General features: G+C 37.1%; 1 protein-coding gene across 1 annotated transcript in view; it reads left to right on the top strand.

Annotated features, from left to right (window-relative positions):
* Positions 1-18281, top strand: part of AGBL1 (AGBL carboxypeptidase 1) — a 790601-nt gene that overhangs the window by 575090 nt on the left and 197230 nt on the right. Inside the window, 1 exon segment of the mRNA XM_082449060.1 lies at positions 3636-3799. Coding sequence (XP_082305186.1) covers positions 3636-3799 — 164 coding nt within the window.

Raw genomic sequence — 18281 nt, forward strand, 5'->3', positions numbered from 1 at the left:
TGTAATAACACAAATATTCTTCCCATATTAATATTTAAAAATTAAGTGAGGATGAGGTTGGTAGGCAATTTTGGGTTCAAATGTACTTATGAATTTGACTTATTTTGGGATAGTTTATCAAGAAAATTTAATGTGTGTGTGTGTGTGTATATATATATATATATATATATATATATATATATATATATATATATATAAAGAATTGTACTAGTGAGTTTTGCTTACCAGTGTGATGAAAAGATAGGCGCCTATACTTTCTGGCAGCATTGGTAACTGAATATTGATATGACAGACACTGTTGGCTCACCCAACGCTTGTTTCTAACACTCTTCTGTCTTACATGTCTTTATTAAAGAGGATGAACAAACTAAAATATTCAGTTACCAGACCATTGTAAAGCTGGAGTTTGCTTTATTATAATACACAGTTCTGGCCAATAAAGTGTAAGCAAGAGTATGCTGTCACCTCCTCCCCCCCACTTTCTCTTTCTCCTTCCTTGAATGATGATGTGCTGGCTGGAGCTACAGCAGCCATCTTGTAGTCATGTTGAGAAAACCAGGAGAATGGCAGATAAAGTGACCCTGATTTTGTTAAGACACTGAAATAATGCCACGAACTTCATAAAACTTATGATACGCAAAAAATAAAGCTCTATTTATGTTTAAGCCACTATAGTCAAGCTTTCTGTCATTGGCTGTGAAAAGCAAATCCGAATTAACACAACTAAGCTGGGGGAGAGGAAAATTGGGTCTCTGTTTTATTAAGATGCACTTTTAAACTAACCCAAAGCCAGATTTATTTATAAATTTGCTGCTGTGAGTACATGGTAACTGACCAAAGTATATAACAGAATTTCTAAATTTTATCCACCTGTTTCCCCAAACATATCCAGGGAGTGAATGCATCTCCTGGAGCAAAAATAAAATGAGAATTTAAAAAATGCTCATGACATTTAACAATGAGAGAACATAATTTAAAGGCATTCCTCTATTCGTTACTCCGAGAAATGAAGTTTCACTTAACAAATACAATAAGTATCCAAGAGACACTCCATCCATGCCTTTCTATATCCACCCATTTATAACCATTACTTATCCATTTTTAATATATGGACGACATGCCATATGACAGGCTATGTATTCCATGCCAGGGATGTAACAAAAACAGACACTGCTCAGTCCTTGCCTTTGAGGATTTCACTCCAGGCTGGGTGTGGGAGGTAAGAGGAGGCCGTTTGGATAAACAAATGTTTTTGATACTGTGTGAGAGTAAAAATTATAGAGTACTCAAGTGAAATTCATAGTAGCGGGTGAAATAGAATAAGTGTTACCCAAGACCCCACAGCCAATAAATGGTATAAGTTCCTTTATTCAAGGCCTTCTGGAATAGTCATTTTATACTACCAACCATTGGCTGAAATAAATGGACCAATATCGGAGATATGGACTATTTTTGCATTATGAAAACGCTAACATTTTGTCTGCTGTTGTACAGAAGTTGACTTGTATGAAGAAATTGCCCCTGACCTGGCAATATGGTGCATGCTATGAGATTTATTTCCCCCAGGACTCTTCCTTCTTTTGGCCTGTTGTCTGTTCAGCTGGATGCTGGGGTAACACATGTAAGAGGAGGCCTCCTCCTTCTGACTGAGGAGGAGGGTGTGACCAAGACAGCCCTTCCAGAATGAAGAAAAGCAGCCAGGAAAATGCGCAGAGGAAAAGTATCAGCCCTCAGAGCTGTGGCACATGGAAAGAGATTGAGATTTTTCTCTCTCTGTAAAAAAGTGATCTTTTCCATTGACCTAAGGAAAATAACTTGTTGAACACGTCTTTCCCCTCCCACTGCCATTGTTTATGGAACAACAGACTTCCCTTAACTCTGAAGTAATGTTTCCTTTCTTCAGGAAAACAGGTGTCCAAACATGCAGCAAATCACATTTTTAAACAGCTAAAACAAGCTGGGACAAAGTGAGAGAGTGGCATGGACATATATACACTACCAAATGTAAAATAGATAGCTAGTGGGAAGCAGCCGCATAGCACAGGGAGATCAGCTTGGTGCTTTGTGACCACCTAGAGGGGTGGGATAGGGAGGGTGGGAGGGAGACGCAAGAGGGAGGAGATATGGCGATATATGTATATGTATAGCTGATTCACTTTGTTATAAAGCAGAAACTAACACACCATTTTAAAGCAATTATACTCTAATAAAGATGTTAAAAAAACAAAAAATAAATTAAAAAAATAAAATAAAATAAACTTGAGTACTTTACACATTTCTTTATCCTTTTACCTAGAAATTCTTTTGTGACGCTTACAATTTCCGAGCTTGGAATTTTTTTTGCCTTGGGATACTTTTGGCCAATCTTCTGAAATTTTTACTATCACATCCCTGTCTTCTTGATCACTATTCTTTGGATGGAAAATCTATTTTTTAAAATATAATATTCAACAATTGATTCTTTTTCATTTAAGTCAAATGTACTTTATAAACATGAAGACCTCAGGACCACATTGCATTCTGTCATATTAAATATCTTTATAGGATGAAGGAAAGAAAAATTGAGCTATTACTGATCAATATTGGGGGACTTTGAAATATTCCTATCATGACTTGTCTAAGTATATGGAGGGAAGAATTATAATCCCTTTTATGAATGAGAAAATCAAGGCGAATGTTCATATATCTAAGATCACACAGTCAGAAAATAGTAAAATCAGGATTCAAATCCAATTTTTATCTAACTTCAAAAACCATGCACTTTCTACCTCACCATGTAATAGAGTTCCTCCTAGCCTACATAAAGCACTTTGTTGAGTAGTTAAGTCAGAAGTGATTTATGAGGCTCTATTATGTACTAGCTGGGAGGACATGGATAAAGTATCAGTTCTATGGGTCTAAATCCCCTTCTCTGTGGAATGGATACAGTAACAGTATCTACCTCATAGGACTTTGTTAAGGATTCACTGAGTTAATGCATGTAAAAGGGCTCAGAACAGTATTGGACATAGTAAATACTCAATAAAGTTGTTTGTTCATTGTTATTATTATCTGTTAACTTCGTGAATAATAGCATAGCATGAATGTCATGGCTTTGCTTTCATGTTTTATCTTAGTACAGCTGAATAGGTGTTTCTAAATAAATGGTGAATGAGTTTTTTGGTTTTTTTTTTTAAGTTTTTAGTGTTTGTAGTGAGAGATCTCCCTCATTCTTCTCCATTGGTTGGCAAATTTATGGGAGAAAAAGGGTATCTCTTAGTAATATCGTTTACAAACTTTTGTTTCAGCTGTGAAACCCTTTTGTAAAATACAGATAGAAGCACTGCTGCTTTATCTAAAGTGGGGGGAAGTGACTCCTGGATCTCCACGCACACCTCCTGCCCTCTAGTACCCCTACCCGGTCATTGCCGTCTTGGGAGTACTTCTGGGAACTCCTGAAGGTTGATGTAATGCAGACTGAGAACCACTAAGCCACAAATCCCACAACAAAACACATTGGGCAGTGACTGATAAATACTATTAATTCTTAATTTCTGTGATAAGCCTATGTCCAGGTGTCCTTCCTCTTAATCTCAGATTGTCTTCACTCGGTTTCCATCCTATACTCACTGTTGAGTGCTTTGTTTAACTGACAGGGTCTACAGTTTGGTACCAGTGAACTGGAGGAGATGGGGTCTATGTTCTGCTTGGGCCTCCTCATCTTGGAGCTCAAATCTGTAAGCTGCAGCCGTCAGCTCCTGACCTGTGCAGCAGCTCTACTGAAAGCTGAGGAGGAGTCTCTGGACCACCACCTCCAGCGGTAAGTTGCTCACTATTTGAACCTTTGTGTTTCCATTGGAGAACATCTGGGAAATGAAAGTCACGCGGACCTATGGGTCTTTGACAAAGAGAAAATATGGAGAAGCTGCCAGATCAAGGTAGGGTAGTACTGCTCCACGGGAACCAGACTTGGGGCATCATTACTTCCTGCTGAAGACAAGGAGGATGTTGCTTACTTGTACATAAATGCACATATAAAGCTACATACATTTATAAATATGTATTTTTATTAAGTTTTGCTCATGGCAAAGAAGATGCAGCTTAGCGACACACGTGCACATTTACCTATGCTTGTGTTTGCCAGGTATGTGTTTATATGTATACTGATGTCACTTTGGAGTCATTCGTCAGCTAAAAACTGGCAATCTCACTGCGAATATCCAGGCACTTGGGGACAAGAAATGTTTTAATCTTCCCATTCTTCTTTTTTTTTTTTAAAGACATCGATTGTACTTGAACATTTGTTATTATTATTTTTTTTATTATTATTTATTTATTTACTTTTGGCTGTGTTGTGTCTTCGTTTCTGTGCGAGGGCTTCCTCTAGTTGCGGCAAGCGGGGGCCACTCTTCATCGCGGTGCGCGGGCCTCTCACTGTCGTGGCCTCTCTTGTTGCAGAGCACAGGCTCCAGACGCGCAGGCTCAGTAGTTGTGGCTCACGGGCCTAGTCGTTCCGCGGCATGTGGGATCCTCCCAGACCAGGGCTCGAACCCGTGTCCCTGGCATTGGCAGGCAGATCCTCAACCACTGCTCCACCAGGGAAGCCCCCTAATCTTCCCATTCTTACAAAGCCATGTTCTGTCTCAGAATACATGATGGTGATGAATACACTGGCCCAGAGAAACTGACTCACAGCCATGGCAGGGAAAGGCTGGATCTCTGAGAGCAGTGAGGATCTCTAAAGAGTCAGCAGAGGGAGAACTGTTATCTGCAGAAGCCCTTTTGATGCCCTGTACCGTAGACAAGTTGTATTCGGGGGCAAGAAGGGAAGATATAAAGGCCGTGGGAGAGAAGAGAGTATCAGGAAACGTCAGAGGAGTCAAAGAACGCTAAGTCATTGCCCACATTTTGAGCAAAGCCACGGAGCGGGGGATTGAGCTGTTGGGTGAGGAAGTGCCTGCCGGTAGATGAGGAAACATATTGCCATGCACTTCATGTCCCAAGGCAGAGAGAAAACCGCTAATACTGGGGCCTCCTGTTTCTAGCTCATTTTCGTTAATTTTCCTCCTGCCGCTGTTAGGCTGCCGTTGCAGTGTGACTTCTCACCAAATGGCCAATCAAGCCCAGAAAGATCTAGCAGTGTAAATTAATACTGCTTTGGAAGGCACTGGTTTCTCTGAGACTTAATTTCCTAAGTGCAATATTTAACTTGATTATCACACGATGCTATAGATCATAGACTCTGGAGACTTAAGACTTCTTCCCTCCCTAGAGTCACTGTGCCAATTTCGTTTTGACATCACAGCCACTTCCGTCTGCCCCTGCTCCTTCAACACCCCTCAGAGCCCGAAGGCTTGGTACGCTTGGCATCGTGGTTGATGTCTCAGCTTCTCCCCCTGACAGCAAAGTGCTTCCATCTGCCGGCATATATATTTCAACTTGTCTTTTCATCTTTGCCTTTGCTAAGCTATCCTGGGTGCAGGCATGCCTGCGTTTTCTTTCTTTCCATCTTCCCCCCACCCCCTCTCCTCTGCTGCTCATTGAGGGAAGACTGAGCAGACCTGGCATTGCTTGCTTTCCCTGAATTGATTGTGCCCGTCTGTTTGATCCAATGCAGTGAGGATTAGTTGCCTGTAAACTGGAACAAGAAGAAATCTATCAAAGAAGTGCCTTTTCTAATTCAAGTCTAAAGAATTTGGTGTCAGGCTCCAAATGCAGTGGCCGCTGTGTGGGTTATCATAAGAACATAGTATTACCTGCCCTCCATGCCATCCCACACAACTGACTAGGAATTTTTCAGTTACAACCAGTCCAGGGATACTGAAGGTTGACCTCTGACCCTTCTTAGGCTGGTACGGCTTCTTAAGGGCAGGATACCTACAAAGGGTATGATTAATCTGTGTGTTTTGAAAAGATTTCAATTAAATTTGAGAGGCGTGGAGCTTGGTGGAGAGCAGCAGGGTGAAAACTGCCTATTTCACCCAAACGTTTGTATCATAATATATTTTTCTACTCATGGAGGCAGGTAATCCAAACAAATCATGGTTCCTGCCCAAAGGACCTGAGAACTACATGGTTGAGAGGGAAATTACACTGAAAATGTCTTGACCCAGAAAATATTCCTGCCAGTAAGTGTATAATCATTAAAGGCTGGCAGAGGGAAACTTAATAAAATAATATTTATTGGTTTGAAACCAGCAGCAAGCTGTTTGAGTACCTTTGATTCGTTTCTGATGAGTAGAACTAAATCATGAGATATAATAATCAGCAGAGTGAATCCTAAGAATTGTGTTAGCAACAGGGGTTCTTACTATAATACAAAGGGTGTAACTAATGTTTGTCAGTACAACTCTCCGTATGCTTTAGAGGGGAGACCTCTGCTACCCTCCCCCCGACTCCTGCCTCTTTTCCTTGGGCGTGTGGCCTTTATTTGACATAACAGGGTTCTATACTTCAGGAAAATTCTTCTTTTCTTGCAGAGAGGGGAATACTAGAGAAAAAAGGGGGGCTCTGACCTGAAAGTCTGCCTTAAAGAAATGCGAGCACATGTTATTTTGAGGGTCCCTCCGACAACATTAACCCCTGGGAGTGATGTACTGGGAAGGTAAAGGCTGGCTGTACGCCGTGGACATCATGTTTTTTGACAATCGGTTTTATGCCTCACTTACCACAAAAACAATTAGAGGGTAGTCAGCATCCACAGAGCAACTCATCGTTTTCCATGAGCAGAGAAAGGGCAGAATGGTGGTTGTTTGCCCAGTGGCTGAAGCTGAAAATGAAGTACATGCACTCTTTGTTTTGGTTTTTCTTCTATAGCTCTCTCCTTCCCAGTTGCTCATTTAAGAAATGTCTGCAGACTCATTGAGGCATCTTTAGATCTTCTTGCCGTTCCTCTTTCTTCCTCCTTCCTCTCAGTCTCATCCCTGGAAATAATTGTGTGTGCACTGCAGGAATGCTAAGCTGCTTCTTCAGGAGGGGCCGTTTATCCATTGCGACAGGTCTTTTGCAAAGTCATTTAACAGTTTTGCCGAGTCAGCCACCTTTCATGTCGATTTGTATCCCTCCAGTGCCTTTCCGCTTTTCAGCTCAGCTCCCCTCTCTCCATTTGTCCTTCCATTAATAACAGCAGAAAGCTCAGAGTTTCCGACCTGAGCCTTAGCAATAGCTTAATATCTCGCCTATTCTCCCAAATTATAGTCCCATTGCCTTAACCGGGGCTCCCCTTAGCATCAAGATAAATTAGTTTAATCCTCTCTTTAGTTTGATGAAACAACACGGAAAAAATAAAAATCTTTCATAGACTTTAGAAAACCTAATTAGACTTTTTAATAATTAAAGACACTTGATTTTCATTTAAAACATATACACTTTTGTCTTTCTGAATAAGAAAATATAATTTGGAAATCAAACAACAAAAACACACCCCTACTCCTGTCTTCAATCACACACCATCCATCTACCTGTGGATAACCATTGTCAACATTTTGGTGAAATTAGATTACTTTTTCACCTATGAATAAATAGATTAAAAAACCCTCAACAACCATGTATAGGAGTTCCTTTCCTTGAAACTTTATAAATACTTTTTTCAAAATAGACTTTACTTTTTAGAGAAGTTTTAGCTCTCGACAAGATTGAGAGGAAGGTAGAGATTTTCCATATACACCCTGCTCCCACACATGCATAGCCTTCCCCATTATCAGTATCCTCTGCTAGACTGGTAGATTTGTGACAATTGATGGACTGACATTGACACATCATTCTTACCCAAAGTCCAGAGTTTACGTTAGGTTTCACTCATGGTGTTATACATTTAATGGGTTTGGACAAATGTAAAATGACGTGTATCCATCATTATAGTCTCATACAGAGTGGTTCCACTGCCCTAAAAATCCTCTGCACTCCCTTTATTCATCACTTCCTCTCTGCTAACCTCTGTTAACCACTGACCCTTTTACTACCTCCATAGTTTTGCCTTTTCCAAAATGTCCTATGGTTGGAATCATACAGTATGTAGCCTTTACAGATTGGCTGTTTCTCTCTTAGAAATATATGTTTAAGTTTCTTCCATGTCTTTTCATAGCTTGATAGCTCATTTCTTTTTATCACTGGATAATACTCCATTGTCTGGATGTATCACAGTTTATTTATCCATCCACCTACTGAAGGACGTCTTGGTTGCTTCTAAGTTTGGGCGATTATGAATAAAGCTGCTATAAACATGTGTGCAGGTTTTTGTGTGGACATAAATGTTTAACTCCTTTGGGTAAATACCAAGAGCATGATCACTGGATTGTACGGTAAGAGTATGTTTAGTTTTGTAAGAAACTGTCAAACCGTCTTCTACAGCGGCTGTACCATTTTGCATTCCCACCAGCAATGAACGAGAGTTCGTGTTGCTCTGCATCGTTGTCAGCATTTGGTGTTGTCAGTGTTCTGGATTTTGGCCATTCTAATAGATGTGTAGTTGTATCTCGTTGTTTTAATTTGCATTTCATTGATGACATAGAGTGTGGAGCATCTTTTCATATGCTTACTTGCCATCTGTATATCTTTTTTGAGTGAGGTGTCTATTAAGTTGTTGATCCATTTTTTAATCAGGTTGTTTCCTTATTTTGAATTTGAAGAGTTCTTTGCATATTTTGGATAACAGTCTTTTATCAGATGTGCTTTTTCAAATATTTTCTCCCAGTCTGTGGCTTGTCTTTTCATGCTCTTCATAGTACCTTTCACAGAGCAAAAATCTTTAATTTTTATGAAGTCTACCTTAACAATTCTTTCTTTCATGGATTATGCCTTTGGTGTTGTATCTAAGAAAATAATTGCCAGAGGAACCTAGGGGCAGAACAGGAATAAAGATGCAGACATAGAGAATGGACTTGAGGACACGGGGAGGGGGCAGGGTAAGCTGGGACGAAGTGAGAGAGTGGCATGGACATATATACACTAGCAAATGTAAAACAGATAGCTAGTGGGAAGCAGCTGCATAGCACAGGGAGATCAGCTCGGTGCTTTGTGACCACCTAGAGGGGTGGGATAGGGAGAGTGGGAGGGAGATGCAAGAAGGAGGAGATATGGGGATGTATGTATATGTATAGCTCATTCACTTGGTTATACAGCAGAAACTAACACACCTTTGAAAAGCAATTATACCCCAATAAAGATGTTAAAAAAAAAAGAAAATAATTGTCAAAACCAAGGTTGTCTATATTTTCTCCTACCTCATCTTCTAGATACAATGATTGTTTTTGCACCAAAATCTTTACAATTTATAGGTGAAAATGGGGTGCTGTTTTAATTTACACTTTGACCTTTTCTGAAATGGATTACATGCTTCTATTTCATTAGTATTCTTTTTTAAAATAAATTTCCAAATAATATCTTTTGTTCTTTATTCTTTTAATAATCATTTTAAAATTTACATTTAAATTTAATTTCAATTTCTATATTAAAGATATTCTACTTCTGTTTGTCTTGGATATTTTGAATATTTTCCCATTAACCTTTCATGTTTTTTACATAGTTTATTGACTTTGGATGTATTTTTTACATAGATATGTTTCTCAGTCTTCTTCTTTGTTTCTTTTACCTTTGATAAAATTATCTGCCTCAATCTAATAACAAATAATTCACATGCACTGTAAGAATGTGTTAATTCAACTGAAGTAGGTAAGTTTATAATGAGTATATTTACATATTGTAATTCCTCTACATTTTTTCACTATTGAATAAGTCTGTATTTCTAAATTGTTAACCATTTGCTGTAGCAATTACTTAATAATCCATCCTTTAACACTGATTAATAATGTCAGCTTATTATATAGTATTTACATGTGCATGTATCTGGTATATATGTATATATATATTTTTTTGGTTTTATATTCTGTTCCATTAATCTGTCTGCCAGGAACACATAGTTTTAATCTTGTAACTGTGTAATTTAAACCTATGATGTTGCAAGCACCACCTCATTAGTATTGTTTAACACACATATACATTTACATATACTTATATTTGCCACTTAATGTATTTATATGTGTATTTGTTTAAAAACGTGCTTTGCTATTTTCCTTTTTAAATTTTCGCCGATAAACTCTATAATGAGTTGTTACCTGCCCAAAGTGAAAGCACTGGGATTTTAACTCAAGTTGCATTAAAATTATAGGTTTTTTCATCTATTGACTATTTGCCTATATGACTTTTTCAAAACCTGATATTTTGTTCCACTTATTCAGATCTTCTTTGATGTTCACAAAGTATAGTGGGGGTTCTTTTGTAACCTTTTTTTTTTTTTTTCATGTACTTCCTTGATGTATTATCATGAGGTTTTAATCTTAATATTTAAAAATTTCTTGTTACTCAAAAAGCATCTTTTTCATCATATTTTTGTAAGTGGTTGTCTTAGTTATACAGGAACATTCTTGATTATTGATATGCTTATTAGTAACTTCACTGATCTCTGTAGTTATACCTAAAAGTGTTCTCCTACATTTTTCTGTTTTTCTAGATAAATCATAGTATCATTTATAAATTTTGACAATTAGCTTTGCTTACTTTTTTTTTTTTTTTTTTCAGCAGGGAAATAACATAGGCAGAGTTGTGTTTTTATTTATTTATTTTTGGCTGTGTTGGGTCTTCATTTTCTATGCGAGGGCTTCCTCTAGTTGCGGCAAGCGGGGGGCCACTCTTCATCGTGGTGTGCGGGCCTCTCACTGTCGTGGCCTCTCTTGTTGCAGAGCACAGGCTCCAGACGTGCGGGCTCAGTAGCTGTGGCTCACGGGCTTAGTTGCTTCGCGGTATGTGGGATCTTCCCAGACCACGACTCGAACCCGTGTCCCCTGTATTGGCAGGCAGACTCTCAACGACTGCGCCACCAGGGAAGCCCTTTGCTTACTTTTTATTCTTATCTATAACCTGCTCAGTTTTGAGAACTTAGTTTAAAGATGATGATGATGATTTTATGGGCAACTTCATTGTGAATCTCACTTCAAAATGAGAATGACTCTAAGTATTTAAGAATTAAGTAAAATGTCTGTTGGTTTGGTATTCATGTTCAATGTCTTCTTTATTAATTATTCTTTTTTCTTAGCTTAGTAACTAAAAAATCAGGATTGGATGATGAGTTGTTTTGGTATCTAGGAAAATGATTATTACTTTAAACTAATAGTCTTAAATTATGTTAATAGGTTTTATAATATTCACCCATCCTTGAAAATCAGAGGAAAATGTATTTGGCTATGATCTAAAATATTATTTTATTATAGATATTGATGGTATTTACTGTGAATATAGGAGCTTTTTTCCTATGTTTGTGAGTGAGTGAAGTGTGTACTTGGTCTGTATTGTTCAATCATCCACAACACTTTACATTTCCTAGGATTTTTCCTGGAACATATACATTTTGAAATACACATATTGCCGATCCAACCATCTCTGTCTCATTTATTTTAAACAAAAATATTGTTTTCCACTTCTTATTTTCTCACATAAGACATATCTGTGGCATTTGGATTGTCTAATAGTCATAGTCAGATCATTTTAAAGTTCAGTTTTACGTTCAATTACTTGCATTGCTCATCTCTATCCACTCTGTGCAGTCATGTCCTCATTCTTATTTTTACGTTGATTCATCTCACATTTTTGTTAGAGAACACCTTAATTTTTTTTTTTTTTTTGGTAAAGTAAATCAATGGTGTACTTTTGGTATATTAGTATACATGTGGATATCTTCCTCTTTCCTTTATATCGGAGTTCCACTTTGCCTACCTAGAGATTTCATTAAAACAATATAGGCTTGGTTCAATTTTCTCTGATATTTAAGCCAGTAGTAATCAGCCTAACTTTTCTTTCTTTGTATGTACCTTATTTATTTCTGCCTCAATAGTTTTTCTTTTTTCATTAACACAAATATTCTTTTTCTACTACATCAAAATTATTTCTTTTCTTTTTTCTTTTTAGATTTAGGTCCTTTTGATTCATTTTGAATTTGAATATCCCATCCTTTTCTGACATGTCTTTCAATCATACGACAGCAGTTTTTCCATTCTAACTCTTCATTCTCTTTCTCTGGAGTGTTTGATACCTGCTTTCCAGCCTCTGTGTCTGTCATGTCTTCTCCTCTCATCACTTCTACCTTGTAACTCTTTTTTTCCTATTTAAAAAAATTTTATCTTACAGTGCAGCATAGTTGATTAACAATGTTGTGTTAGTTTCCAAAAAAGTAATACAGATGAACTTACTTACAAAACAGAAACAGACTCACAGACTTAGAGAACTAATTTATGGTTACCAAGCAGGAATGATCAGGGGGAGGGATAGATTGGAAGTTTGGGATTGACATGTACACACTGCTATATTTAAAATAGATAACCAACAAGGACCTACTGTATAGCAGAGGGAAAGCTGCTCAATATTCTGTAGTACCTTGTAACTCTTAACACTAGATTCTGGAAGTGCGTCTAATGTTTGTCCTCATAGATTCAGTTTTCTGCAGCGTGGACTCTCCTCTTTGCTGATGTGTTTTATTTTCAGCCATTTTACATTTAGGTTTTATTGCACCTATTTCTTTATCTCTCATCAGTTTTTCTTTTATTCATGCTTGCCTGCAATATAGTCAGCTCTCTTTCCATCTGGATCTGCTACCTTTTCATGTACTGTTTCACGGATGTCATTTTTCTTGAATTTTCCTGATACCTGAACAGGGGCTACCTAATGCTGGCTTCTGTTTCCTGTGCCTAATCATTTCCCAAAGAGCACCATTGCTCTGTGGGTTGAGTAAGGCATTCATCTCCTTATACACTGCAGAACGTTTCACCCTCTGGGTTGTTAAGATTCTTTCATCCTCCTCTTTCAACTTCTATTTCATCATTTTTTTGTTTATTCATCTTTGAATCATGAGGGCTCTATTAAGGCTTAAAATTGCTCAATAACCCAGGGTTTAGATGCTCTTTAAACCCATTTGTAGTCTAGCTGGATGCAGATAACTTCTCCTGTTTTAGTATGAAGTAACTTGATTTAGATGGTGCTTTTTCTTCAAGAATTCATGATATTTTGGCTTTGACCTGAAAGTATAGATCTGATTACACTGGGGAAGTTAAGGAGAAAGGAAGAGTTATATCTCTATCTCTGGAGACTCTCTGACTCCCTCAAGATGGTTGGTTAATATTTACTAAATGAATATGTGAATTACTTGAGATCTAATATTATCAATGAACTTGTGTTCAAAATAAGTTTATATTTTGGAATCCTGTAGGGGGAAATTAATGACAGTTATGATGATGATGGTGATGGTGATGACAGCAAATATTTATATCAGTGACATGCAATCTCCTAAGTATTAATTTACTTGTATAATCTCATTTAAGCCTCTAAATAACTTTATGCACTAGATATTATTATCTTCGTATTACAGATGAGTACATTGTGATTCAAAAAAAAAAATGTGGCTTGCCTAAGATGACAGAATTGATAAGTTGTAGAGCTGAGATTTAAACCTATACAGTTTTGCTAAAGAATCAGTACTGTTAATCACTATGATACACTACCTCTTAATGGATAACAATAATAATAGCTAACACATAATAAGAATTTACTCTTTGTCATGTCCAGTGCTCTGTGTTTTGTATGAATACCTCATTTCTTGCTTTATCTTTCAAACCAGGGGTTGACAGACTTTTTCTGTAAAGGGACAGATAGAAAATATTTTAGTCTCTGTGGGCCATATGGTCTCTTTTACAACTACTTAGCTCTGCTGTTGGAACATGCAAGTAGCCATAGCCAATATGCAAATATACGGGCATGGGTACATTTCAGTAAAATTTTATTTACAAAAATAAAGAATGGACTGGGTTTGTCCCAGAGAGCCAAAGTTTGCCAACTCCTGCTTTAAACAATTCTTTGAGGTATGTACTATTATTATCTCCCTTATACAGATAAGGAAACTGGAGGTCAGAGAAGCTATATAACTTGTCTTTCACCCAGCTAATAAGAATCACATAGGAGTTGAACCAAGCAGTATGACTCTGTATCCTTGATGTTTAGTGACTACAAATACTAAGCTGGGTGGGGTTTTATATGACCAATGAATGACACTTTTTTCTTCTCTCATGAATTCTAAACCAAATAAGAAATAGAACACAGGAGTTAGATAGCTTGAATGGAACATACCTGACTTTTTACTGGTTATAAAGAATTATAGTGCATGGACCCACCAGAATTGAACTTCCTTACCTAGAACTGTAGGAGCAGAGATGGCCTTGCTAAGCTTATCATGCAGAGGAGCAATGAGGGCATCTTGAGTTCAGGGAGAGAATGAGCACAGGGGGCCACCAGCAGCTCATGCTCACTCAGCATCTCCCCCTGAATCATCAACTTCATGACACTCTTCCTCCCTTAGGGAGAAGCAGGTGAGGGCAGGAAGTGGAGTACCAATGTCTGTGGGCCAAAATGAGACATATGGGAATGGGGAGAATTGTTCCCCAAAAGGTGCATTGTATCAAAACAAAAGATGGAAACTCAGTGTTTCAGATTGCAAATTACACTGTTTCCAACAATTCCAATTGTTGCTACATAGCAATTATGACAGTATTTCTTTTTGCTTGTCTTTGGTCACCCTAATTTTATTTAAATTAAAAAAAATTAGCCCACAATATCTAATATTTGAGAATAGTCTTAGCTTCACTCCGTAGTTGCAGGCAAAGAAATGTCCAGTGGCTATGAGGAGGGAAATGTTGGAACGGAACTCAGCCTGGGGATCTTTTGAGACTATAAGTTATCACGTGTAGCTTTAAAACATTAAATGGCTCTCTAATGGATCAGGGAAAATGAATTGATTAGCCAGGAAGAAGTGCTAATCTTAGCGGGAAACAATAACAACAAAAAACCCTGGTCCATTAGCAAAGAAAGGCTAATTCAAATATTTTTGGTATGACTCTATGCTGATTCTTCTACAATAAGCAAATAAAAATAATGAAAACTCAGTGTTAGTGCATCTATGAAGAAAGAAGTTTAATAATATCGTACTCTGTAAATTGGTTTACTTTCCTCTGGAGAAGAATTTGGCAACTTTTAAGAAGGTCCGTAAAAACCTCCCATTTAATTTTGTTTCCAGCTACAATATCCCTCAAGAAAATAAACTTATCAGAAAACAGTATTTACTACATAGATATTTATAGCAATGAGACTTATATCCCCAAATAAATTTAACCCAAATTCCTAGTAGTAAATAGAGAAAAAAGAAAGAACGTGGTTGATTAATTTTCTAGAATACCATGAAACCATGAAAATAATGAGTGTGTCAATGCATATATGAGATGATAATAAGAGCAGACATTCATTAGAACCTTACCATGAACTCAATGCTATGCTAAGCATTTTATTAGTATTATTTTACTTTATCATGTAAATAATCTTGTGTGATAGATGCTATTATTAGAGTCCCCTTTTACAAAGAAATTGTTCTATAGAGGTTAAGAAGTCTGCCAAATGCCATGAATCTTATAGAAGAACTGCTAGCTTTTGAACTCACTTCTGTTTCATTACAAGGCTCAAGTTCTTCTCCTTTATGATGTTCAGACTTTCAAATAATAAATGGGAAAAAATCAGGATAATTAATACTCTACACATGCTGATTGTGACTTCAGCAACATGCAGAACCACTGACAGAGGTGAGGGCCATTAAATGGATAATCTAAAACTTATTTAATCATCTTAGTTTCTTTTTCTCTTCAGTCCCTAAAAGTATGTCTTGGGTGAATGTATGTCTGTATGTGTTTATGTGTAAGTTTTAAAATCTTAACGTCTTGTACGTATTTTGGCCCAGAAATATCCCTTGATTGTTTTAATACTATTCAGGGAAGATTAATGTATATCATCATAGGTGGAATGTATGTCACCATGGGTTGAATGCATTGCAACTCATGGGGATAAGAATTCAAAAGAGAGAGGTGATACAGATTGCAGACAGAAAGGAGTTAAAGTGCATTTTCTTCATATTGCATATTTGTTATTTGTAAAATATTCCCACCTAATAACAACCATGAATGTTAACCTAAAAGAATACCTATTTTACAAATGATTCCACGGGAGCCCAGGAGTCTAAGTGACCACTAGGTGTGGTTAAGTGATTTACCCATTTCCAGTCAACACTGGGGATCTCATTCACTTCTGCCTCAGGCTCAACCAAATGAAAGGCTGGTCTCTTGCCTATGAATCTATAAATACCTGGAAACAGAGTAGGCTACCAGGCCCTGGAAAAAAATTTCAATCAAGAAAACTCACTCTTCCCACTCTCTATTATCAACAGCAGCCTTTTGCAGCCTTGTCTTTTGTTGTTGTTGATTTTAAAAATGGAAGACAAAAATCTTTAAAGTTTTGCCAAACAGGAGAGGCTATCTTTATATAGGAAAGCTTCAAATAGCCTGGTATGGGTGGTCTAAGTTAATTCAATAGCTTTTCATTAATTTTTAGAGTAATACCTTTTTCTCTTTATTTCTTAATACTGGTTTTCTCTTTATTAAAAAACCCCATGAGCCCCTGTGGCTCTTACAAAGAGCTAACCCGCTAGTATTATGGTTCAAACCATTTTACGTATAAGAGTTAGTCTACCAGATAGTATAGAGGAAAGCAAAACTATGGATGTGACAACAAAGGCAAAAAAAAAAAAAAAAAAAAGGAAAGGAGGAAAGCTGTTTTACAAGAGAAGAAATCAAGGTCATAATATTCAAACTAGAGTAGCCTTATGAGGATAAAAAGAAACGGAAAGTTTACATTTTTGATTTATAAGCTTCTGAATTTAGATGACTCTGTTGTAGAAGAGAAATGCGCAGTGAGTTTCTGTGAACATTTCCATGTTTTGCCCTTTTTCTTTATTCTGGCCATTTGTCCAATTCCCCCCTCTTAGAAGGGAATCAAGTAAAGAAATCTAGACACATCCACTGCATCCAAGATGAAATAATCTATCATGGTTTTTGCTGTTCCACAATTTTCCATGAAGCCCTCACTTTGGTACCCAGCACAGTTTTTACCAAGGACAAGTGGCTTAGTTTCACTGAAGCTCAGTTCTGGTTCAGAATATTACTGCTGACAATTGGCTCTGTGACTATGGAGAGGTGGCTTAACTTGTTTACGCTCAGATTTTTTAGCTTTAAAATTAAAGATCTTTAAATTCCTTTCATCTTGAATAGCCTATGTTTATTCTCAAGGCTACAGCCATTGACATCCTCTCATTTCAACATGGGCAGTAAGGTTGCAACACTACATTCAAGATATAAAAGGCAAGGCAGTTGAATTATGCTAAGTGGCACAAAGCTCATATTTGGTTGAATGAAAATTATATTTTATCTCCATGCCTACTGAGTAGATAATAAAGGGACAGAAGCTTAACAGTACTTAGGTAACAGAAAGGAGTTATCAATAAATGAGAAGAAAAGGAGAGGGTAAAATAAAGGGGTTTGTTCAGAAGTGGATGTAACAAATTTAGGGGCAATAACATGGTGAGGGACGATGTGTTTATGATGACTTGGTATTCATCATTTCATTATGTGGTTTTGAATCAGGGAGGCTGACTAGTTCCTTGTGTTTTGCCAGTGTGTGACTAAATACGATGAGGAGTAGAATGGTGACAGGTCATAGGGCTGGAAGTGTGATAAAGGTATGTGTGATAAAGGTATTTTGATATGTGTTATCTTAAATCAAGCAAACCCTAGGAAATCTTTATTATTATTATTATTAGGAAATCTTTATTACTATTATTAATTGTTACCTTATAGATGAATAAATGGAGGCTTAGGATGCTAAATGTTTGATAAAACCCAAGCTACTACTACATGGCTGATCTGTGATTCAAACACAGATCACTGATTCCAAATTTCTTTTTTTTTTCCTGAAATGTACTGCAAATAATTCTTTAAAATTTTATTTATAAAGCAGTTTCCAACACAAAGGGGAAAGCTTAGACCACGAAAAATAATCTATATAAGTTGATGTTCTTAACCAAAGAGCTGGCTCCTGTACATTCAGTACGAAGATCACAACATCCTCCATGATAAGGAAACATACATGCAAATAAGTCTCAACATTCTAAACCTTTCACTCACTGAATGTTCAAGACCATGAAGGAACACCAGTCAATCTAACTTGGTTGTTTTTCTTGTTATTCATATAATTAATTACTTGGGAATAACCTAGGAAAAGTCAAAGGAACTTCTTCTTTGTATTCTAAGGAAAAGATATAAAATTATCTTTTAGGTCTACTTAGTTATTGAAGGTTTGACTTAGAAAGGATGGATCTAACTTTTGGAAAG

The sequence above is a fragment of the Balaenoptera physalus genome, assembly GCF_965194825.1.
Source record: "Balaenoptera physalus genome assembly, chromosome: 2".
Lineage (NCBI taxonomy): Eukaryota > Metazoa > Chordata > Mammalia > Artiodactyla > Balaenopteridae > Balaenoptera > Balaenoptera physalus.